Source organism: Blastocystis hominis, assembly GCF_000151665.1.
Source record: "Blastocystis hominis, Singapore isolate B (sub-type 7) whole genome shotgun sequence assembly, scaffold_20".
Lineage (NCBI taxonomy): Eukaryota > Bigyra > Opalinata > Blastocystidae > Blastocystis > Blastocystis hominis.
This window is the reverse complement of record NW_013171828.1, coordinates 280,905-302,826: the sequence shown is the minus strand read 5'-3', so window position 1 is coordinate 302,826 and position 21,922 is coordinate 280,905. Positions and strand designations below refer to the sequence as shown.

Sequence of the window (21,922 nt, the reverse complement as noted above, 5' to 3'; positions counted from 1 at the left end):
TTTCTTTAGAACTTTCGAGTCCGAGTGAAATGTCAAAGAGTGGCACTCTCTGCAAGGCAATGATGAGTAGATCGTATCACCAAAATCTTTGGATCGGATAGCAAGTCCTTGTGGAATGTCACATTCGCTCCAGGTATCCATCTTTTGATATTTCCACTGAATAGGATGGACAAAGCAGGAGGCCGAAGTACTTCGCTGTTCGATCATGAAGTATGGAATTGGTTGCTGGAAGCAACTAACGACTCTGAAGGTATTGCCTGGAAAGACAGTGTCCCAGATTGTTTGCCAGGTGCAGCGAATGATCGGACAGCAGTCTCTGAAAGGTTTTTTGTGGTGAGAGGGGTTTTGACTTGGTAGAATTTCTAAAACTGCACGTGGACGTGTGTGTGATCGGAAGGGAAAATGCAAAACGCACGGGCGTGTGCAGAAAGAATGGCATCATAATTAATGATGGACGTGAGTTTCTTCATTGGGAACGAGGCGTAGATAATATGACCACCGAGGAAATTAAAGAAAAGCGCGAATATAACCTAAGGAAGTATGGCTTGTCCCAGGAAGAGATTGACCGCGTTGTGATTCCCGTACTTACCGAAAAACAAACCAGCGAGGTGTTTGATAAACGCACAAACCAACAACTTGAGCGTCAGCAGTTGCTCTCTCGATTAGCCATGCTCCGCTCGGCTCTTCAAGTTCGCCAAAACGGCTCAGACGTATCCCTTTTTCTTGTTTTCTTAGAGAAAGGGTTCCTTGAAGCGTCGCCGATTATCCTCCAAGAAGAGAAGAAAGTACACATATAGTGATGACATGGATGACTCAACCGATGACGATGTTTTAAACTTCGATTTCTCGAATATGCCGAAGAGACAGAGTCGAAGACAGCGAGGACTCGACCCTGATTTTGTGGATCCAGATTTCAATATTCACGATTATTATCTTGTTTGTTGATAACACACACTTCTGCGATGTGACGCCGTAGTTTTGGGTTTGAGCTGAGTGAGTATTTCCTATTTCGCAGAGTTCGGCCGATCAACGAAGGGAGTGATGGAGGGAGAAGGAGGCATTGGAGAGAGAGCCAATCGCTTCTCGAGCGTAACACGAGTCATTTTGCGAAAAATAATCAAAATCAAACCCAAAATAGAATATTGACGATAAATACTGAGACTGGCTTTTTGTTAACGAAGGTCGTTTCCTATTTTTCTCCCTATTATTTTCCGACTTTTTCTTGTGTGATGTTCAGAGGCGAGGAAAGATCAATCTGAGTGCTACTGCTGTGTTCTTATACTGCGTGCACGTGGATTTTTCGCTCACCTGATTTTGACCTCACGTGTTATGTGCACTTAAACTCAAATGCGAATTTTGCGCGTTTTCGGCGAACAAACAGGATGATCTTGGTACCAATTCCCTAGCGTCTAGAAATATTAACAAAAAAGACAATAGAAACATTATCTTTTTAACAGAAGCATTATAATAGAGTGCTTCTTCATGGATGGTTCACGAATACAAGGATTCAGTTCCGCCTCCTCGCATAGGCAAACAATATTTAACTTCAATAATCACTGCAATTTCTATTCTTTGTCTTATTATCTCTATTTGCCTATAGAACAACAAGATCAATATTGATAAATGTAAAAGAGAGATCGTTTGTTCCATTCTGTGTAGCTAATGTTCCCATTCTTCTTCCGACAAATGAGACCTACGAAAGGCTGACCAATGAGAAAAAAAGTATTTCTCGAATTCCAAAAATCTTGGCTATATTTACCTGCGTAAGTTATCGCAGAACGAATATAGGAATATATGCTTACAAACCACTTGCTCTTAGAGTAACCTGGGAATTACTGAGAGGTCTGAAAACTTCCCTTTTCGTGTTTTGTCACATGACCCTCCTAGCAGCTCTTCAGTAGCAATGACAGAGTCTTTACTATCCGAAATAATAGAAATAAGTCAGGGAGGTCCCCAAGTTCTAAGCAAAGGTTTATCAATTCGAATTCGAGTTCCATCTTCCTTGCATAATGGTAAATATCGCTTTTCGAATTGTTGATTAGGAAAAGAATGCCATTCGGTAATCGCTTGTGCGTTGCAGAACAGTATTCTTCTTGCTATTATCAGGCACTATGATGCATATGATTGTTTCTTTCTGTGGGTACCGAGTACTGGAGTGATATGAAACAATAAATATATGTGAATATCCTGCCCAGATCGTGTCATGAGCCAAAATTCGTCCCGTCTGAAGGCTCATGATGATCACATGATCATGTACATCGCGTTTCTAAGCATGAGAAACTAAAAAAACGCTAAATAGCGCCGGAATCATATGTCTATTCGGTAGTTTCAAGTATGAGAAATACTGTCAGGGCTCGGTTTTGCTTACGATCGTTTTATAAAAAAGTTGTTTGAAGCCTAACAAAAGGAAATATTGTGTTTTTGTCGTAGATTCTATGTCTCCATTGGCGATGCAGATCGAGTATTGGCTCTTTTTGCTTGGGAAAGTTTATACATTTTTATATATTTAGTATTTTGATTGATGAATATGGTTGTTGTTTAACTGCTCACTATTTTTTTGATTCTATTCATGCCGGCAGGTATATAAGACTTTGTTTTCCTCTTAGTCTCTAGAGGCGTATATTTTTTGGAATGGGAGTCAAATGGACAGTAAACAAATTTACTCGCCAAGTTCATTTGACAAGTACCGTGTTGAGTTTTGTCGTTCATTAGATAGAGAAGGGAATATGGATATAAATGAACAATCCATGACGATACATCTTCTGAATACAAGTCAATCGCTACTCCCATGTGGTTCTGCAGAATCTGAAAGGCAGTTGGGAGATAGGAGAGAGATGCAACGGGAAGATTCATTAAACGGACTATATGTCAGATATTATTGCTTCAATTACGACAATGCATTTTGTGGAGGTAGTACCATGCTTGGCAGGTGTAACGAGCCGCTGAAAATGGAGGATCTGGCAACTTATCCTCACGCACCCTTTGTAGGTTTAATTTATATTTTCGAAACAGGAAACTAACTACGCACTACATACATTTGTTTTTCGATCAGTGACCACGTTACCTGTCACAAGTTTACCGCATTGTCAAGATTACCATCGGGAAAGAGTGTGTGTCTTAGGTATCTCACATCTAGACTTATCATTTCTTATTTATGTCGTTTCTAGGATTTGCTATTTTCATCTCGAGTGAGCGGGAAGTCGTTCCAAAGCGTCGCATTTTCTTCTTCTTTCCGCTTCCCAGACACTCCGAGAGCGTTCCCTCCTGTGCAATTGTTTGTTTGTCTGCCTCTGAATCTGCGTTGTGTCCCTGCAGTCCTCAGAATTTGTCGTCACGTCTCTCGTTCGCTCCTTTCTTGTTCTTTTTCTTCTTCAACCTTTTCTTCTCTTCCTTGTCTTTCTCCAATCAACCCTTCCGCCCAGTCTCTCCCATCTCGCTCGCCTCTCTGCCCGGTTCCTCGAATTTCTCAAGCGAAACTCGCGAGGTTCCCAACATATCCGAAGAGATGTCGTCGGCCCGGAGAGGCTTGAAAACGGCTCCGAACGGCCTGGGAGATGCTGAACGGGCCTGTCTGCTTCGCTATCCGTGTTCGCTCTGTGTTTTGAATCGCTTGTTCGAATTGCTTCCTGCAGTGACTCGCATTGTTCTACGTGTTTTGAATGCGATGAATGTGCTGAACGTGCTGAACGTTTTCAATGGAATGAGTTCGATGAGTTCGATGAGTGCTGCGAATGAGAGAAATGTTTTCAGTCCCCCGCTTTGCCCTTCTTTCTCCGTGCAGCCCTCGTTTTCGATCCAAAACCGGAAGCCTCGAAGTTGTTCTCACCCCACTTCTTCTTCGTTGTCTTCGCTGCTTCACTCGCCCACTGATTTGTCTGTTTCTTCTTTGGTTGATTCGTTTATTGAGTTGTTTGCTGGCTCATCATCCGATTCCTCTGATGTTTCATCTTCTGATTCACCTGTTGATTCTTTTGTTGATTCGCCTGCTACTTCGTCTTCTCTGTCTCCTCGTCTCCCGCTCCACCCGCCTCTTCACTCCTTGACTGATTCCACTTCCCTTTCTCAGCCTGCTTTAGCATCCAACTTGCAAGCCAGTGCTCCAACTGATTCACCTTCTTTCTCGGAGTCTTCTCATGACCATGATTCTTCTCATGCTCCTCCCTCCATTGCACTCTGTAATTCACCATGTGATGGGGTAACTGAGCCCTCACAGGACTTGTCTGTCGATTTACCTATGGATTCTCCCGCCAATGCATCTCATGATTCCCCTGTTGACAACTCATCGGATCTGCCTTCTCTCGTTGATACTCAGCTCGATTCTTCTTCCGATTCTCCTTCTGAGTTGTCTCCCATTGCACCGGTCGATGCTCCTTCTTCTGATTCTCCTCTTATTCTTTCACCGGTCGATACTCCTCTTATTTCTCCGGTGACTTCGCCTGTTATTTCACCGGTGACTTCGCCTGCTATTTCTCCGGTGAATCCTTCTGGTACTTCCCCGGTTAATCTTCCCTTTATTTCCCTGATTAATCCTCCCTGCGTTTCGCGTCCTGAGCCCAATCCCGTTCCTCTCCTCGAGTCGCCTCCCATTTCGCCGACGGATTCTCCCTGCACTTCACCATCTGGTTCTCCTTTTATTTCGCCGCTGAAGGTTCCTCCCTTTCCACCACGTGATCCTCCTCTCATTACACCTTGCAAACCTCCATCTCCTTCTTCCTTTCATTCGCCTTCCAATCCCTCACCCATTCCTCCTGCGAACTCTCCCTTCAACCTCCCGTTTGACTTTCCTATGGAGCCTTCCTCCGACTCCGACTCCTACTCCGATTCCAGTACGTTGTTATCCCTCTTTTTTCATCACTCAGGGTTCGACGATTCCTTCCAGTCTGTCTTTGGCCCCTCAGGCCTCGGCGATTCGTCCTGGAGCTTCTTCCTCAACGCCCGAAGCCCGTCGAGCTATCCGATCCTCAGCAAAGCCAATCCCTGTCTCTTCCTCGAAGAGATCGACTTGTTCATCCTCCAAACTTGGGGCGACGACAACTTCTTCGGGCTCAGCGGCATCGAAGTCATCGGCGAGAACGACGATGTGGTCCCCGTCAGCCGCGCTCGCTCCTGCATGCTCATAACCAACGGGAAGTCCTGGGCCATTCTCTCCGAATCCGACCTCGACACGCTCTTCCAGCCTCCCTTCATCACGCTCGAGCCGTCGTCCATGTTCCGCTTCCCTCTCATCCCGGGCTACTACTGCCCGCACCTCGTCGTATCCGTTCCTCTCTCTGCCTCATCCATCAGATCCATCTGCGCCATCAGACGCGTGTCAAGGGCCTGCGCTTCTACAACTACAACGGCAACTTCAAAGACCGTCGCTGCGGCGTTCGCTACCTCCTCATCGCCCTCCGGCAGAACTCGTTCCGACTGGTTCCCCGTTTCCCCCTCCCCTCACAGCTAGCCCGTGTTGCTCCGGCCCGCTCCAGGCGTCGCGCAGTTCGACTTCGGGCAGATGGTTCCCTTTTACCAGCCCGAGCCGCCCTTCTCCTGGCCGTACCTCCGCTTCCAGTTCCCCGGGCAGCAGCCCGCTCCTCCCATGATGAACGCGACCAACACGTTCACCTCGCTGAGCAGCTTTCTCGCCGATCGCTCGCCCTTCGGGTCGATTCTCCGCATCGAGATCCTCTCCACGTGGAGAGCGTCGCGCTTCGTGGCGCTCGATCGCATCCAGTTCGTCGATCCCCTCGGCCGCGTCATCCCGTCTTCCTACTGTCGCCTCTTCTCCGATCCGCTGCCGCTGGACGACGACGGCCGGCCGTACCGGCACAAAATCGAAGGCCTCGTCGTGAACAGAACCGACAGTCCGGAGAAATCGTGGAAACCGTGGAGGTCGTTGTACCTGGATAGCAGCGCGGTGCGTGAGGGCTCGGCGTCGTTGAGGAATAAGAGGAGCTCGCTGTTTGTTCTGTTTGATACGCCGGTGATGATCGCTTTCATGCGAGTAGGGGAGAAGGAGGGCTGTGAGATAGATCTGGAACTGCCACGATGTGGAGGAGTGGAGAGCGAAGAAGGTGCGCGTGACGCTGGATGATTTTGTGCTCTTTGTGGGAGAGCTGAGCTTTCTGCGCGCCAACGAGCGCGACTACCAGACGATTCTGTTTGTGAACGGGATTGGACTGTTGGAGAAAGAGGGTGAGCCAAGGAGAGAGGAAAGGACATGAAGGGGATGTCACGTGTGGAGACGATCTGTCGGAAATAATAATAAAATAGAATTGTCTTTCTTTGGTTATCGTCTCCTCTCTGTTTGTTTCATACAGTTTTTTTGGTTTTTCTCCCATGTCTTTCCTTGTGCGTGCTACGTCCTCTCTTCTCAAGAGAAGCCACGGTGCTCTCTTTTCGCGCTGCTTTGGAGGTTTGTTAAACCATTTTGCGTTTTTGCACTAGTCGAGTTCGCCCTCCACTCCGTAGCCGATGAAGACACAATTGAAGTGGAAGCCGACAAGGGAACTACGCTCCTCGAGGTCTGTCAGAATGAAGCCGTAGATATCACTGGTGCGTCCTAAATTCGTGAATTATTCGATAGCGGTCTGCGGTGGAGGTGGTAGCTGCGGAAGTTGCCACATTATCCTTCCTGAGGACCTTTTCGCTGCGATTCCTCCCGCCAAGGAGCAGGAGCAAGATCTCCTGAGCAATGTCGTGTTTGGGGCGAAGCCCACGTAATGCTTCTCTTCGGCATTTTGATATGTAGTTCCAGACTTGCCTGCATGGTGAAGGTGAGTGAGAAGTTCGCGGGAAAGACAATCGAAGTTCCTCTTCCTTTGTGTCCTGTTTTCAACAAACATGCTTAAATATATGATACAGCAGTTTAAATTTAATAGCCGAAACCGTACAGGGTTCTTCCCTGTCTCTTCAGCGCGTACACAACGTCCATGGCAGTGACAGTCTTTCTCTTGGCGTGCTCCGTGTACGTCACAGCGTCACGAACCACTCCGTCAAGGAAGGTCTTCAGCACAGAACGGGTTTCATCATAGATCAGACCCGAGATACGCTTGACTCCTCCTCTGCGAGCCAGACGACGAATAGCGGGCTTGGTAATACCCAGAATATTATCACGCATCACCTTGCGATGTCTCTTGGCTCCTCCCTTTCCAAGTCCTTTTCCTCCTTTTCCACGTCCAGACATTTTATTTGCTCGATGTGTTTATAAAGATTTAATGAGGAGATTGGAACAAGTACTCAAAGTAGCAAAAATCGTCCAAAACCAAATCCGAGAGATGATTGGATAGAAGTCGACATAGTCAACTTTCACCCAATCATTTGAAGATTACTCGAAATCGTCGATTTTGTCATTTCTGTATGAGTTGTTTGACCTTCATAATTGTTTCTATTTGCAATGGCTCGTACTAAGCAAACTGCTCGTAAAAGCACTGGAGGAAAGGTTCCTCGTAAGCAACTGGCTACCAAGGCTGCTCGTAAAAGTTCGCCCGCTGCTGGAGCTGTGAAGAAGCCCCATCGTTATCGCCCCGGAACTGTGGCTCTGCGTGAGATCCGCAAGTATCAGAAGAGCACCGAGCTTCTGATTCGCAAATTGCCCTTCCAGAGATTGGTGCGCGAAGTTGCCCAGGACTTCAAGAACGATCTCCGTTTCCAGGGATCTGCTGTGATGGCTCTTCAGGAGGCTGCTGAGGCTTACCTGGTTTCTCTGTTCGAAGATACCAACCTGTGCGCCATCCACGCCAAGCGTGTGACGATTATGCCGAGAGATATGCAGCTGGCTCGCCGCATTCGCAACGAAAAGTAAAGAAGTGTTTTATAAAATGTACTATGGTTTTCCTTCATTGCTGTTTGTTTTGATATACTCATTTTTGTTGAATTGATTCGATCTCGATTTTTTATTTTCACTGCAGTGGTCGATAATAAGATATGAATCTAGAGGCAACAGTGCCGCTCATTAAGGAGGGAGTTTCTGAAGGCGATCATAGTGCGTGAACGGATTCGAGATGAGATTGTAGAGACCTGTAGTATAAATGAAAACGAAAACAGCCGAATGGAATCAACCTCTTCCGCTATACAAGTAGATTCCACTCCAGTGAATTCCTCTCATACAGAGGTGCCAAGGAGTTTGAATTTTAGTTGAATTATCGATGGTAGATGAGAATGCGAATACAGATGGAGTTTTGTGTTTTGATTTTACTACACCTTCTTCAGTAAAGAGGAAAAGCCGTTATGAAAGTCGTTTTTCTCGGTTTTTGCAGAATAGTCATTTTGCGACACAATCTGAGCCTGAGATAGAGATATTTAGTGATAAGCGAGTTGCACTGAATGATTCAAATGGGGAAATTGCAAAGAAAGAAGAGAGTAAAGCTGCTGAGTCTGGGGAGGGAACTGTAATACCTCCAATCATAATAAAGAGTGAAAAAGAGTATGAAACTAAGGAGGAGGTCGAAAAGAAATCCGAAAAGAATCAACAGGAAAGTAAAATCAATGAGATATCAAAGAATGAAGATCTGTTTGGAATTCCGGAAAATGCGGCTATTTTGGAGAGGGCAGAGAAAGAGGAGGAAAGGATGGAAGAAGAAGAAGAAGCTGAGAAGATTGAAAAGGAAAGTGTGAATAAGGCAGAAGAGTTCGAAGAGAATTCGAAGGAAATGGTGGAAGAATCAAAACAAACGGATGAATCGAAGGAAGAAGGAAAGGAATTCAATGAAAATGAAAATGAAGGGGAAATGAAGGGATGTGAGTCATTGAATAGGGAAGCAGTGGATGAGATTTCTGTGGAAATGAATCAACGGAATGAAACAAATGAACAACACGAAGCAAAGAGTGAAAAAGAATTGGAGACTCGGAAGGAGTTGAATGAATCGAAGGAAGAAATGAATCCGGAATCAAGCGATCTTGTTGACACAAAGGAACTCAAAGAATCGAGTGAACCAAAAGAGTCAGATATTGTGAATCAAATGAATGAGCTCGCTGAATCAAATGATAATGTTGTTGATTCCGTTGAACCAGACCAATCGAATAAACCTATTGAATCTATCAAGTCCGTCGAATCCAATGTGAATGAGAAATCCAATATTGTTGTAAAATCAAATGATTTGACGGAAGAAGATTTTTCCAATGAGCTGAATACTGTTGAGGAGTCGAACAATCGTGTGGACTCCAATGAACCAATCGAATCGAAAGTCATCATTGAGCCGAATGAACCTATTGAGCCCATCGATCAGAATGAAATCAAGCAGGAAGAATTAGAAATCCCTATTGAGTCGAACGAGCTCATGGAAGTGGAGATCGACACGAAATCTGCTGATGTTCCACAGGAAGATGTTCAATTGGATGGAAATGATTCAAACGATTCGAATGATGTAAATGATTCGAAGGTTCTTGAAGAAGTGAATGCTTCAATGGAAGAAGAAGAACATCACATTGAATCAAATGAAGTGGAAGAGTCAAATCAAATGAATAAATCCCACAAGCAATTGGGAGAAACTCACACCATCGAACCAATCATTCATTGTGAATCAGCTGAGCCAATTGAATCCAATGTCCCCATTGAATCTAATGTCCCCATTGAATCGAATGTCCCTATTGAATCGAATGTCCCCATTGATTCCACTGTCCCTATTGAATCCACTGCTCCCATTGACCCAACTCTCTCCTCCGAGTTGCAAACCATCGTGGAGCAAACCGTGTCCTCGCTCCCTCCCAATCCATCCAATCCATCCAACGACTCCTTCCTTTCTCCCTCTCCCTCCCTTTCTCCCTCCCTTTCTCCCTCCTCTTCTTCGCAGCCCCTCCAACAAATCCGCCAACTCCACGCCGCCAATCGCCGCCAGAGCGCCCTCTTCGACCTCCGGACCTCCGATTCCCCGACGCCCTCGCACTCCCTTCTCTACTACTCCTCCGTCCCCATCCCGCCGTCGCTCATCACGCGCCTCACCAGCGAGAAGCCGAAATACACCGAGTCCGACTTGATAATCGAGCGCAAACGCGTGGAATTGGCGGCCAAAGCGGAGAGCGAGAAAGTGATCGCGTTACTCACCGATTCTCTGAAGAAAACAGAGAGCCAAGTCGTAGTGCGCGCTGAGAACGTCACCACTAGACGGAGTTGCGGAAGCTTCGCGTGCAGCTGGAAGCGGAGAACGAGCGAATGTTCCAGGTGCTGAACGAATACGACCAGACGATTCCCAAGATCGTCGAGGAAGCGATCACCAACAAGGAAGCCCAGTGGAAAACCGCGATGAACGAAGTGGTTTCCAACAGCCAGATCGAGCTCAAGTCCCTCCAGGACCAGCTCATTCTCAGCAAACGGCAGCTGGACTCCGTCAACGTAGCTCTCTTTCATTTCTTGAAATCGCAGCTCGCGCTCCACGCCGCGCAGCAGCAGACGCGCGACGCCAAACTCGAAATCGAGCACAGAAACGCAGAGCTGGCGCAGCTCCGCGAGACGTTATCGTAGCCCTCAGAACTCACGTCGATGCTCTCTAGAGGCGCGCAGTGTGCGCTGCAGAGCGCCAAAGACGAATTGAATCAACGCGAACAGACGCAGAAGACGCTCGAAAGCGAATACGCGCAGCGAATCGAACTCTATCGAAGACTCATCGAGGACGAGAAGCAGCAGCAGACGCGGCTGCGCGGGCAGATCGAGGAGGCCGCGCGAACCGCGGGAGCGTCGCAGATCCAGGCGGAAACCGCGGGGAAGACGCTGGAAGAGGCGCGAAAGGAGCTGAGTGCGCAGCAGGAAGCGGTGAGGCAGCGAGAGGAGGAAATCGCGCGGCTGGAGCAGGAGAAGCAGGGCTTGACTCTGGCGGTACACAATTTGATGCACAAAGTGGAAAATTGGCGGGGAAATTGAGCGGCAGAATGACGTGCTGGGGGACCAGGCGAAACAGGCGCAGGCGCAGTTCGAATCGTTCAGTGCGAGTCTGCAGGAGCGGATGGACGCGATGCAGAAACAGTATGAAGAGCAGCTGGCCTCGCTGCGAAGCCAGTTGCAGACAGCGAAGATCGAATCGGCGATGATGGAGAGGGAGGAGGAAGGACCGTCGGGAACGAATGTGGCGAAGCAGCTGCAGTTCCAGGCGGAGCAGATTCAGTCGCTGAAGGTGGGAGAGATGGAGGGGATGGGAGGTGTAGAAGGAATTGGGTGCCAAGGAAGGACAGGTCGCAGAGCTGATGTCATACGTGGAGAAGTTGCTGCGCCGGTGAGGAAAAAACATGTCAAATTAAAGTATGTTTGTTAGCAATAATCGCGGAAGAAGAAGAATAATGTCTTTAGGTTTCTTCAACATTTTTTAATGTTAGCGAGTTTTGGTTGGAGTACGGTTGGAGCAGAGCAGAGTGACCCCGATACGTTGAATCATCTGTTGTTTGGATCAACAGACATGACCAACTCTTTTGGAGACATGATGTTCGATCCGCATGACGATTACTCCTCTTTTGGAGTCAGTGGAGCTTCAAAAGAAGAAGAAAGTGTGATAACAGGAACAGAATGGGGCACGAGTGCTTCTCATGATACAGAAGTGTTTCTTCCAGGTATAATAATGCCCAGTTGCATCGAATTTGTAGACGAAGCGTCTCCCGTTCTATTATCTCCCACTGATGCCTTGGAAGGAAATAACATGAATTTTCAAGCGTTGGACTTTCCATTCCCCCGCTTATTTCTAGAAACCCTAGTGCTGATCAATATCTCCAGCCGCGTGTATCTTTTTCGAATCTAGATACCATGCCAGTGGAGAGCTCTGTGGACTATGCTCAACTGCAAAGCAAGCCCTCGCTCTCCCTACCCATTTCCACGCAGTTTCCCCCGCTTGTGCAAAATCCTAATAATAGTAGTTTCATAGCAGCCAACGTATCTCGTTTTTTAGGTTTCATCACAACGTAGAGTCCAAATAATTATCCCCTTGAATCTGGGGTGAAACCTGGCTCTCGTAAGAAGCGTTCATTTCCCTGGTTTTTCTTGACTTTTAGTTCACAACACGTCCGAAAAGCGCCGTGTGGAGCGTCTCAACGCGAAGATCGAAGAGCTGTACTCGATCATCTCGGTACTCTCCATGCCCTGTCTCACCACCGCAGTCGACTGGCTCCGTGATCAACAAGAGCAAGATCAACATCCTGATGGAGTCCATCAAGTTCCTCCGCCATCTGCAACATCAGATCTCCACGCTGCGCGAGCAGGTCCAGACCGCCGAAGCCAAAGCGAACAAGCGTCTGGGCCAAGTCAAAGAGATCGTCGCGCAGCAGAAGATCAACTACCACGTGCTCTTCCTGCAGTCTCCGGTGCCCATGGCCATCCTCAGCACCGACGGCCAATTCATCGACGCCAACTCCCAGTTCTGCACGTCGGTTTCCACGTTTCCACTGTTGGGTAGACTGACGCGCTGCACGCTGGACGACCTCAAAACGATGACGCTCTTCCGCTTCACGCACCCGGAAGACCTGCCCTGCGCCTTCGGGTAATCGTAGAACCGTGGAATCAGCGGTAGGAGCTACAGCTACATGCTGCACAGCCAGCTGGCGGCGCCGTCGCAGTGCATTATTCGGCACTGCGTGATGGGCGGCGTCGTGCAGCCCGTTTACTTCTCGCTCACGCTGATTCGCGACCGGCAGCGGCTCCCCGCGGGGTTCACGTGCACCATCCTGCCGGTACTGTCGTGTGACTGCACGGGGAACTGCAATGGGAGGTGGGATCGCGGGGATCGCGTGAGTTGTAGCAGGAAATGCTCGGGGCAGTTGAGGAGCAAGGAGGGGCAGTATTACTTGATTTGTAACCCGCCCGATACCATTCCGTGCTGTAGCCGGCTGGTGGGCGCGATTGCCGATGCGGAGACCGGGCAGGAGGAGAAATGTAAAGGTGGATGTGCATGGGGTGTTTGTTGGACAAAAGGATGCAGTGGGAGGGGAATGGGAGTGTAGGAGTGCAGGAATGCAGGAGTGTGCGCAACGAGAGTGATGAGAGACTTGAAAACAGAATTGTCTTCGATCGCTCGTGATTACAAAGTTTGGGGCAGATGAAGGTGAAGACAGTTGAGATTGCGTGGCACCGGAGACCCGAAGCGACCCATAATGATCCGGTGCTGTCGGTTGACTTTTTGAATGAGACTGTATTTGCAACCGGAGGAGGAGACCACGAAGTGAAGGTGGGACTCGTTGCCATTAGCTAATTGCTAGATCTGGAAGTTGAACACCTCTGGGGAAGAACCCGTCGTTGAATTTTGCTATTCGCTCAGGGGCCACACACAATCCGTCAATGTCGTTCGATTTTCACCCGATCGTAGGTGCTTTGCAAACGTGTCATTCTTCTAGGAAAGCTGCTCGCCTCCGCGGGAGATGGTGGATTCTCCTCCCCCTTGTCTCATTTGTAGACGGCTGCATCATCATCTGGAAGCTTCGTCCCTCCGTCTGTCACAACTGGTGCGAGATCACCAAAGAGAACTGTTTCGAGAAGAAGATCATCCGGTAGGCTCCCTTCCCTCCCTTCACCCCAGCGGCCACGCGATGGACATCTACGACATCAGCTGGAGCCCCACAAGCCAATTCCTGGTCAGCAGCGGGACGGACTCGAACATCATCATCTGGGGCATCGACGGCACGCAATACGTGCGTCTGCACGACCACTCGGGCTACATCCAGGGCATCGACTGGTCGCGCGACGACGTTTCGATCGTGAGCGTGGCGAACGACCGCACGGCGCGCGTGTACAGCTACGCGCGCGGCCGCGTGAATCCGAGTCTGCAGACCGAGGATTGGACCGCGCTGGCCGCCGCCGCGCTGCGCAGCGAGTTCCGCATCAGCCGCAGCGTGGTGCATAACAAGCCTCGTGAGCCAGGGAGCGGGGTTGCATGTAGTGGGCTGCCGCGCCGTGCTCAAGAAACGCCTTTTCGCAGAGGGAGAAACCGACGCGGCCGAGGAAGACGCGCTGGCCGCGGTTATTTCCACCCCCGACGCACCCATTGTAACGCCCCCGCCACAACGGGGAAACCAATCGGGGAATCGGGGAAACTGTGGAAACCGGGGAAACTGTGGTAACCAATTGGAGAACCAAGGTGGAAACCAAATGGGGAATCAGGGAAACAGTGGAAACCAATTGGAGAACCATAGTGGAAACCAGGGAAACAGTGGAAACGCGGGGGAGAATCCGGGGGAGGAAGGGACTGTTGGGAAGAGCGGTGCCCGCGGTTATTTTATGTTTCTCGGGGACACGGTTCCTTCGTTTTACCGGCGTCCGCACAGCAGTTTCGACGGTCTTTTAACCGCGATTCCTTGTGGTACATATTGTGGAGCCTGTCCCAATTAGGGGTCACTCTGGACAAGGAAGGCGGCGTCCCGCGGAACTGCACGTATCTTTACCTGAACGGTGTTTTCGAGAAGTGGGTATTTTTGGCATTCCAGAAATAGGCCCCTTTCCTGTCTGCCCGTTTTCTCGTTCCCCACGGTGGTGTGTCGCTTCTCGCCTCTGCGGTACGCGCGCGATTCCCGCGGGGCGTCGAGTGCGGGGAGCGTGGCGGAGGTGCTGGGCTGCGAGTGGGCTCACCGGAGGGTTGCGAGGTAGGTACGCGCACGTGCTGGCGGTGACGACGACGGAGGAAGTGTTCCTGTACCGGACGGACGAGGCGGCCCCGCGGTTCTACGTGGGGAACATCCACTACGCGCAGATCTGCGACTTCGCGTGGTGAGGGAGAGGCGGAGAGGTGAGGAGTAGGAGCGCGGACGGGAGGTTCGCGATGACGGCGTCGTCGGACGGGTACTGCACGCTGTTCCAGTTCGAGAAGGGAGATTTGGACGGTGTGGGTAGATGATTGTAGAATAGGGAGTGTTTGTTGGGAGAAAGGAGAGGGAAAAGAGAAATGGCGAAGCAAACAAAGAGAAATGTGTGTGTGTGTGTGTGATGGATCTATTGGATTCATTAGGAATAAGCAAAAACACATCTAACGCTGATTAATTAATCCATCTTTCTTTATAGAATCTCATGTACTCACTAAACACTCTCATTACTACTTGAAACACATCGCTTTTTACTTGAAACACTTCTTTCTTTCGTTCCAACAAACACCTCACCAACTGAAAACGATTTCACTCTTCTTAAGAAGCCTTTTCAGCTAATCCTTTTTCTCCACACATCGTTCGCTTATTCATTCGCCACCGGAATCGGCAGCGGAGGCACGGGCTGTGGCGACACGCGATGCGTCACACTCGACCCCACTTCAATATCCAACTCGCTATTCTCCACATCCCGCTCGTTCTCTTCCAGCTTCTTCAGCTCTTCGTCGTCCACCATCGCGATCGTCTGCTGCTGCTGCTGCTGCTCGACGCCTTCCTCGCCTTCTCCTTTTCCTTCCTCGCCCTTCTTCTTCTCTTTGTCCAAGTCCTGCATCTCCACTTCGAACGCCGCGCTGCTCACCACGTGCTTCTTCTGCCAGTACCACACGCCTCCCAGCACCAGCAGCAGCAACACAACCGAAGCGCCCAGCGAGATCCACGGATTGCACGTGAACCCCGCGATTAAATACCCGATGATGCTGATTCCCGCGACGGTAATCGCGTAGGGCAGTTGTGTGGACACGTGTACCAAGAACGAGCATTGCGTGGACGAGGAAACCAAGACGGTGGTATCGGAAATCGGCGACGTGTTGTCTCCGAAGACACTGCCGCAGAGACACGCGGAGATCGCAGGCTCTAAATATTTTGCGTTGTCTCCGCTGCAAATCTTCACGACGATCGGAATCAGCACGCCGAACGTGCCCCACGCCGTGCCCATGCTGAACGACAGCGCCATGCCCACGATAAACACTACCGCGGGGATCATCATCTGCGGAATCGGGGAGTTCTGGATGAGCTGGCCGACGTAGTCGCCGGTTTGAAGGAGGTCGCCGCTGGTTCCGCTGATGGTCCAAGCCAACACGAGGATCATCAGGGTCGGAATCATGGTCTTCATTCCCTCCTTCAGGTTCTCGATCCAGTCCAAGAAGCTCATCAGCTTGCGAGGCACGTAGAGAAGCAGCGTGAGCAGGAGGGCGAAGAAGCACGCGTAGAGCAGCGCGTTGGGAGCGGAGGTTTCGTGCAGCGCGTCGGTGACGGAGATTCCGCCGTTGAAAAAGCCGCCAAGATAGAACATGAAGTAGAGAGAGAGGAGAACCAGCGCGAGAATGGGCGCCAGCAGGTCCCAGACGGAGCCCTTGTCGGTTTGTTCGTTGGTTTGAACGATGGAGGATTTGTCAATGGATCCGTCGGTGGCACTGAGCCCCAACTTCGCGTTGTCTTCATAGAATTTCATTTTGCCATAGTCAAAATCGAAAATGATCGTGATGAGGATCATCAAAAACGAAAGGATACTGTAGATATTGTAGGGCACTGTGTTGAGAAACACCACGAGGCCGTTCTCCACACCCGAGTCATTGATCTGAGCCACAATGGCAGCAGCCCACGAGGTGAGAGGGATGGTGATACACATGTTGGTGGCGATCGTGTGGACCAGATAGGCAAGTTTCGGTTTCGAAACGTTGTTGACTTCCGCCACCGTGCGCATGACAGTACCTGTAGTGATCGCATTAAAATAGTCATCTAGAAACATGAGAACGCCCAGGACCACCGTCGAAATCAGTGCGGGGCGCTTTCCATGGATATACTTGTGAGCCAATCGACCATACGCCTTCGATCCGCCAGATACGGTCAGCAGAGTGATCAGCCCACCCATAAAGAGTAGGAATAAACAGATATAAATGTTTTCTCCAATTTTGGTACCCATGGTGATAAATAGGACATCTACTGGATTTGCCTTTTCCAGGCCCGGAGCTTTACCCATAAGGACAGCAACAGAATAGATGATGCAGGCGGAAATACAACCGAGTAAAAGAGATGAAACCACCTCTTTCGTAATGAGCGCGAGTACCATAGCAAGAATAGGCGGGATCAGAGAAAGCCAGCCAACAGATACAGCAACGTAGTTACCAAAAGCCATTTAATTCAATCAGTTAAGAACAAGGTTACGATGAACAAAGAATCGACTTGCGATTGCTAAGCACGACTTTTTAGATTCATCAGACCTTCGCGCGCTCTGATTGGCCGCACCAGTTTAATAGTCTCAAACACAAAAATCGTTACTATTTATTTTTTATCATAAAACTACAGCTTTGGAGAGAACAATGCAAACGCGTAAATCAGCCCCGTGGACACTGCACAAATAAACAGTGTGAAGATCCATCCCGCGAACACTCCATACAACAGCGACCAATTAACTCCGCTCTTTCCTTCCACGAGTCCCACTCCGACCGTGGATCCCACCTTACAATGCGTGGTCGACAGCGGCAGTCCCAGCGCAGACCCAAACAGCACCACCAGCGATGAGGCGATCTCGATGGAGAATCCTCTGGACGGCGTGACCTTCACCATATTGACTCCAATGGCGGCCATGACCTTGTATCCCAGACAGGCCAGTCCGACGACGATGCCGGCTCCTCCGAGGACGAGGCACCAAGTCTCGGGCGTGGCTTTGGGCGAGGCGACGCCGGTCTCGTAGATGGAGATGCACGCCGCGAAGGGGCCGATCGCGTTCGCCACGTCGTTCGCGCCGTGCGCGAAGGAGTTGAAGATGGCCGTGATGATCTGCAGGTAGGTGAAGAGCTTCTCCGTGCGCTCGTCGAAGACCTCCGCGTTCTTGTGCAGCTGGTACACCTTCGACTTCTCGTCCTCCAGCTCCGCGTGGATGTTCTGCTTCTCCATCAGGTGCTCGAACTTGCTTTCCTTCCCGTGCTCCTTCGCTCCCTCCTTCACAGGCTCCTTCTCCACGTCGCTCGCAGCCTCGCTCGCCGCTTCTTTTGCAGGCTCCGGCGTGGTCGCGCTCGGCGCGGTGACCGGCGTCGACTCCGCCGCGGCGTGCGACTCGTTGGGGACTTCGGGGACCGTCTCGATGGTCACCGGCACCTCCACGGTCTTCTTCACCACGTCCACGTCCACAACGATGTCCTTCTCGTGCAGCTCGAGCTCCTTGCGGTTCTGCTCGCGCTCGATGGCGCGCTTCTGGCGAGGGAGGATCGCGAAGTTCACGAAGAGACCGATCACCACCGCCACCGCCACGCAGATGAGCAGGATGTAGTACCAGGCCAGAGGGATGTCCAGAGACTCGCTCGTGTAGAGAACGAGGAAGAGGTTGATACCGATCGTGAGACCGATGATCGACGGGTACACTTGGAACCCGCGACGAAGCGGCTCCTTCGAGCGGAGGACGTACTTGCGAACCAGCCAAAAAACAAAAGAGGAGAGAAGACTGGAGATGACCGGGGTGATGATCCAGGAGAGCGCAACCTGTCCCACCTTGCCCCAGTACACGGCCTTCCATCCCTTCGCAACCACCGCCATTCCGACAAGTCCTCCAATGCAGGAGTGTGTTGTAGACACGGGCAGACCATACACGGTAGCCAAAATCAACCAGGCAGCAACACACAAAACAACTACAAACATTCCCAACATCAACACTTCAGGAGTGTCAACGAACAAATCAGGATTTGTAATACCCCTCATGATGGTGGTAGCCACATTTCCTCCAAGGAGAAAAGCTCCACTAAACTCCATCACTGCAGCAATAATAATAGCCGCCTTTAGAGAGAGTGCACCCGAACCAACCGAAGTAGCGAATGCATTAGCGACATCGTTAGCTCCTACACATCAAACGTAGGGAAGTCAGAGCCTACCAATTCCGAAGGCACAGAAGAATGCAACAACTGCACAGCACCAAGGAATCCAGGTATACTCCGTTAAAGCAGCCATCTATTTATTAATGTTTTCTGGTAAGTGTGATTCGAATCTTCAATAGGCGCTAGGAATGCACGAAATCCGCGGAACTTAACTGGTGCGCACTATTATCATGCTTCTCTCATTTGAATGGCCGATCTCTCATTCAATCATTAATCCAAAATCGGATGCTGCGAAACTTATTCCATCATCGGAAAGGTCCATCCTGTGGGTTTGAAACAAACAACCGAAAAACTAATCTTGCTTTTCCTTCTCATTGGCAACACCGATCCCAATACCAAACTGCTTTAGTCCATCTATCAACTGCTTCTTGTTAAATGCGTGCAACTGAAGGTCGTCCACGAGGTTTCTCCAAAGAGCACGTCCTGCCAACTCGACGAGGGTACATACAAGAACTGCGATCAGCAGGTAAGTAAAATAGACCAAAAAAACAGAAAATTCACGCTTCACAGTTTTGAATCCTTTCTGTACAATCACCAGCACCACTGGGTCGACATAGTAGTCCAGACGTTGAATCCTATTCCATTCATTCACAACAAAAAGAGCTACAGCGACTGAATAACGTCTTCCTTAATGAACACATAGAACACACCAACGAGCAAAAATATAAAGGCAATGATCAGGTCTGGAAATGAGAAAACCACCATTGAGCCACCTTGATGCACGTAAAGCGTAGTGATGAAGAAAGTGGCGCGTACAACGAACACAGAAAATCGAATAGCAACGAACAACTGTGCCACGTATTTGATGAGAGTCAGAACCGATGAAAAGTAACCATGTGAAGGAAACAATTGAATACTCTCAGATTGCAAAAAAGGATATGTCGTAGACGTGAAAAATCAATACAATAACACCACAAATCAGAGCCAGTACAACAACCTCAAAGAGCAACACGTCCAAAAGACGTAGCGTCATCGATCGATAAGAAGACTTTCTATCGACAGAACTCTGAACCATTTCTGTCAGTTCTGAAAAGCACCCAATGAAAACGGGAAAATGGATGCTCGAGTGATTCTCAATAACAAATAAGAATTTCCGAATCCTGTTGCGATCCGTGATGCAAAACGATCTAGGCAAGCTTTCGGAGTTGTTATCGAGCGCGCGGGAACATGCACTAGATGGCGATTATTATTCTGCGGAAACGGAATACGAAGAGTTCAAGTCCCAGATAGAGAAGCGCGGAAGTCAATTGCGCGTTCCCTCGATTAAACGTGTAAGAAAGGATTTGAAATTTGAATGATGGGTAGATTTATGATTCTGCATCCCAAGAATTGAACGAGGTGAAACTGTTGATAAAAGAGTTGAGTTCGCTTCGCGATGCCTATAGGAGCGAGTGGAACAGTGATAAGAAACCAAATGAAAATCGCAAGTTGCTTGTTTTTTCCAGTTTTGCTGGTAGACCTTCCAAACTGCCTTCGTCTACTATCCAAACACCTCCCAGTAAGCGTGTGACCAAAAATCCAAGTAATCTGTACACAAATGTGCATTGATTGGAAGCCGCTCAATCGGTTCCTCCGCGTCCTCGTTTCACCGTGGACGAGCGCGGCCACCGTCTGTCGGTCGTTCCTCCAGCGCGCAAAACCACACCTGTTCAGCCGTCCTCGACGTTCAGCGAGTCATCGAGCCTCGATGCCACGCATCTCTCCGATTCCGAATCCCCCTCCGACGTTTCCAAAGAATCCAAGTTTCTCCGTTTCCCCATTTGAACGCACAGGTTCGCGGCGCAGTACCGCGGTCCCGTGGACCTGGATCTAGTGCGCATGGTGGAATCAGAGGTCGTGGAACACAGTCCGCACGTGCCCTGGGACACAATCGCTGGACTCACGTTTCTCCGTTTCTCCCCATCTACCCCACAGAGAGGCGCGGTCGATTCTGGAGGAAGCGGTGGTGCTTCCGCAGGTGATGCCGGAAGTGTTCCAAGGAATTCGCCGTCCGTGGAAGGGAATTCTCCTTTTCGGCCCCCCCGGAACGGGCAAAACCCTCCTCGCCAAGGTAGGCCGCAAGGCGAGGCGAGGCGAGCTGAGCGGTAGGCCATCGCGACGGAGTGCCGCACGACGTTCTTCAGCGTGTCGGCGTCGACGTTCGCCAGCAAATGGCGCGGCGATTCCGAGAAATTGGTCCGGCTTCTCTTCGAAATGGCGCGATTTTATGCGCCCAGCACCGTTTTCATCGACGAAGTCGACGCTTTGGGCGGCAAACGAAGCATGGCCACCGACTCCGACGCCTCTCTCCGCGTCAAATCCGAGCTCCTCGTCCAGATGGACGGACTGGCGCCCTCCCAGACGCCCTCCCGCGGGACTGTGACCGTTCTGGCGGCCACGAACTTCCCGTGGAATCTCGACGACGCGCTGCGCAGACGCTTCGAAAAACGAATCTACATCCCGCTGCCCGACGCGGCGCAGCGGCGCCAGCTGTTTGAGATCAATTCCCGCGGGATTTTGCTCTCGGAGGACGTGGATCTGGAGGTGTTGGCGCGGAAGACGGAGGTAGAACCGCGGGGAATGTGGGATGTAGGGGTACAGCGGCGCGGACGTGACGTCGATTTGCCGCGATGCGGCGATGATGTGCGTGCGGAGAGTGGTGCAGCGACTGAGGGACAATGGGACGGCGGGGGAGGAGTTGCAGAAGCAGCTGAGGGAGGAGGCGGAGGGGCTGAAGCAGAGTCCTGTGACGCAGGTAGGGGAGGGGGAGAGATGAAATGGAGGCGGACTTTTTGGAGGCGCTGGGGAAAGTGTCGAGCTCTGTGGGAGCGCAGGATCTGCAGAAATTCGAGGATTGGATGAAGGAATTCGGGTCAGCGTGAAGTGTAAAAATGTGGGTGGAGAAAGTGAGAAGTGGGTGGACGTTGTTTGTTTGAGCAATGCTGTGAGAGAAGGTGGGTGGAATTGGGGTAAGTGAGTGGGTTTTTGGGCGATCGAGGTACTTTGAGAGATTGTTGCTGAAATTGCAATGGTTAGGTACTGCCTCGTAGAGTAATGGATTGTGAAAAGGCAGAGGTGCAGAGAAGTGCTTTTGTCAGATACGCAATGAACAAACGACTTACAAAGTGTAGATGATTAAATAGGAAAATTGTTGCGATGGAGAAGGATTGATGGTGGAATTTGAAGGTTGAAGGTCACATGGTGGTTTTACTTTTGAAACTTACATAGGAGGGTTGATTTTTGTGTGTAGGTTGGTTGGTTTAGGGAAATGGGTT

General features: G+C 50.1%; 12 protein-coding genes; 9 read left to right on the top strand and 3 right to left on the bottom strand.

The window, feature by feature from the left end:
• Positions 1 to 491: 491 nt before the first annotated feature.
• GSBLH_T00002461001 (uncharacterized protein) lies at positions 492 to 945 on the top strand (the record flags this gene model as incomplete). The annotated part of the gene is made up of 2 exons (XM_013041471.1): positions 492 to 710; positions 742 to 945. The coding sequence occupies 2 exons, from the start codon at positions 492 to 494 to the stop codon at positions 943 to 945; spliced, it is 423 nt and encodes a 140-aa protein (XP_012896925.1).
• Positions 946 to 5,494: 4,549 nt separating this feature from the next.
• GSBLH_T00002460001 (uncharacterized protein) lies at positions 5,495 to 6,279 on the top strand (the record flags this gene model as incomplete). XM_013041470.1 has 2 exons in its annotated part: positions 5,495 to 5,983; positions 6,012 to 6,279. The coding sequence occupies 2 exons, from the start codon at positions 5,495 to 5,497 to the stop codon at positions 6,201 to 6,203; spliced, it is 681 nt and encodes a 226-aa protein (XP_012896924.1). The 3' UTR covers positions 6,204 to 6,279.
• Positions 6,280 to 6,298: 19 nt separating this feature from the next.
• Positions 6,299 to 6,830, top strand: GSBLH_T00002459001 (uncharacterized protein; the record flags this gene model as incomplete). XM_013041469.1 has 4 exons in its annotated part: positions 6,299 to 6,394; positions 6,427 to 6,534; positions 6,566 to 6,698; positions 6,731 to 6,830. The coding sequence occupies exons 1-4, from the start codon at positions 6,319 to 6,321 to the stop codon at positions 6,828 to 6,830; spliced, it is 417 nt and encodes a 138-aa protein (XP_012896923.1). The 5' UTR covers positions 6,299 to 6,318.
• Positions 6,831 to 6,853: 23 nt separating this feature from the next.
• Positions 6,854 to 7,165, bottom strand: GSBLH_T00002458001 (Histone H4; the record flags this gene model as incomplete). Its single annotated transcript, XM_013041468.1, has 1 exon — positions 6,854 to 7,165. One exon carries the CDS (start codon positions 7,163 to 7,165, stop codon positions 6,854 to 6,856), a length of 312 nt encoding a protein of 103 aa, XP_012896922.1.
• Positions 7,166 to 7,375: 210 nt separating this feature from the next.
• Positions 7,376 to 7,820, top strand: GSBLH_T00002457001 (Histone H3; the record flags this gene model as incomplete). XM_013041467.1 has 1 exon in its annotated part: positions 7,376 to 7,820. The coding sequence occupies one exon, from the start codon at positions 7,376 to 7,378 to the stop codon at positions 7,781 to 7,783; it is 408 nt and encodes a 135-aa protein (XP_012896921.1). The 3' UTR covers positions 7,784 to 7,820.
• Positions 7,821 to 8,762: 942 nt separating this feature from the next.
• GSBLH_T00006519001 (uncharacterized protein) lies at positions 8,763 to 9,441 on the top strand (the record flags this gene model as incomplete). The annotated part of the gene is made up of 2 exons (XM_013041466.1): positions 8,763 to 9,359; positions 9,391 to 9,441. The coding sequence occupies 2 exons, from the start codon at positions 8,763 to 8,765 to the stop codon at positions 9,439 to 9,441; spliced, it is 648 nt and encodes a 215-aa protein (XP_012896920.1).
• A 688-nt stretch (positions 9,442 to 10,129) lies between these two features.
• GSBLH_T00007095001 (uncharacterized protein) lies at positions 10,130 to 11,187 on the top strand (the record flags this gene model as incomplete). Its single annotated transcript, XM_013041465.1, is given in 5 exon segments — positions 10,130 to 10,309; positions 10,340 to 10,434; positions 10,468 to 10,810; positions 10,842 to 11,111; positions 11,116 to 11,187. Coding segments are annotated over 5 exon segments (960 nt in total).
• A 461-nt stretch (positions 11,188 to 11,648) lies between these two features.
• Positions 11,649 to 12,438, top strand: GSBLH_T00002456001 (uncharacterized protein; the record flags this gene model as incomplete). XM_013041464.1 has 4 exons in its annotated part: positions 11,649 to 11,830; positions 11,864 to 11,918; positions 11,950 to 12,023; positions 12,055 to 12,438. Exons 1-4 carry the CDS (start codon positions 11,705 to 11,707, stop codon positions 12,436 to 12,438), a joined length of 639 nt encoding a protein of 212 aa, XP_012896918.1. The 5' UTR covers positions 11,649 to 11,704.
• Positions 12,439 to 12,961: 523 nt separating this feature from the next.
• Positions 12,962 to 14,788, top strand: GSBLH_T00002455001 (uncharacterized protein). XM_013041463.1 has 8 exons: positions 12,962 to 13,118; positions 13,150 to 13,252; positions 13,285 to 13,311; positions 13,344 to 13,437; positions 13,467 to 13,798; positions 13,827 to 14,246; positions 14,293 to 14,650; positions 14,681 to 14,788. The coding sequence occupies exons 1-8, from the start codon at positions 12,990 to 12,992 to the stop codon at positions 14,775 to 14,777; spliced, it is 1,560 nt and encodes a 519-aa protein (XP_012896917.1). The 5' UTR covers positions 12,962 to 12,989; the 3' UTR covers positions 14,778 to 14,788.
• A 318-nt stretch (positions 14,789 to 15,106) lies between these two features.
• GSBLH_T00002454001 (uncharacterized protein) lies at positions 15,107 to 16,936 on the bottom strand (the record flags this gene model as incomplete). Its single annotated transcript, XM_013041462.1, has 1 exon — positions 15,107 to 16,936. One exon carries the CDS (start codon positions 16,934 to 16,936, stop codon positions 15,107 to 15,109), a length of 1,830 nt encoding a protein of 609 aa, XP_012896916.1.
• Positions 16,937 to 17,070: 134 nt separating this feature from the next.
• Positions 17,071 to 18,741, bottom strand: GSBLH_T00002453001 (uncharacterized protein; the record flags this gene model as incomplete). XM_013041461.1 has 2 exons in its annotated part: positions 17,071 to 18,632; positions 18,666 to 18,741. 2 exons carry the CDS (start codon positions 18,739 to 18,741, stop codon positions 17,101 to 17,103), a joined length of 1,608 nt encoding a protein of 535 aa, XP_012896915.1. The 3' UTR covers positions 17,071 to 17,100.
• Positions 18,742 to 20,486: 1,745 nt separating this feature from the next.
• On the top strand, positions 20,487 to 21,529 carry GSBLH_T00002451001 (uncharacterized protein; the record flags this gene model as incomplete). Its single annotated transcript, XM_013041460.1, has 5 exons — positions 20,487 to 20,551; positions 20,583 to 20,718; positions 20,757 to 21,212; positions 21,241 to 21,402; positions 21,431 to 21,529. 5 exons carry the CDS (start codon positions 20,487 to 20,489, stop codon positions 21,527 to 21,529), a joined length of 918 nt encoding a protein of 305 aa, XP_012896914.1.
• Positions 21,530 to 21,922: the final 393 nt, after the last annotated feature.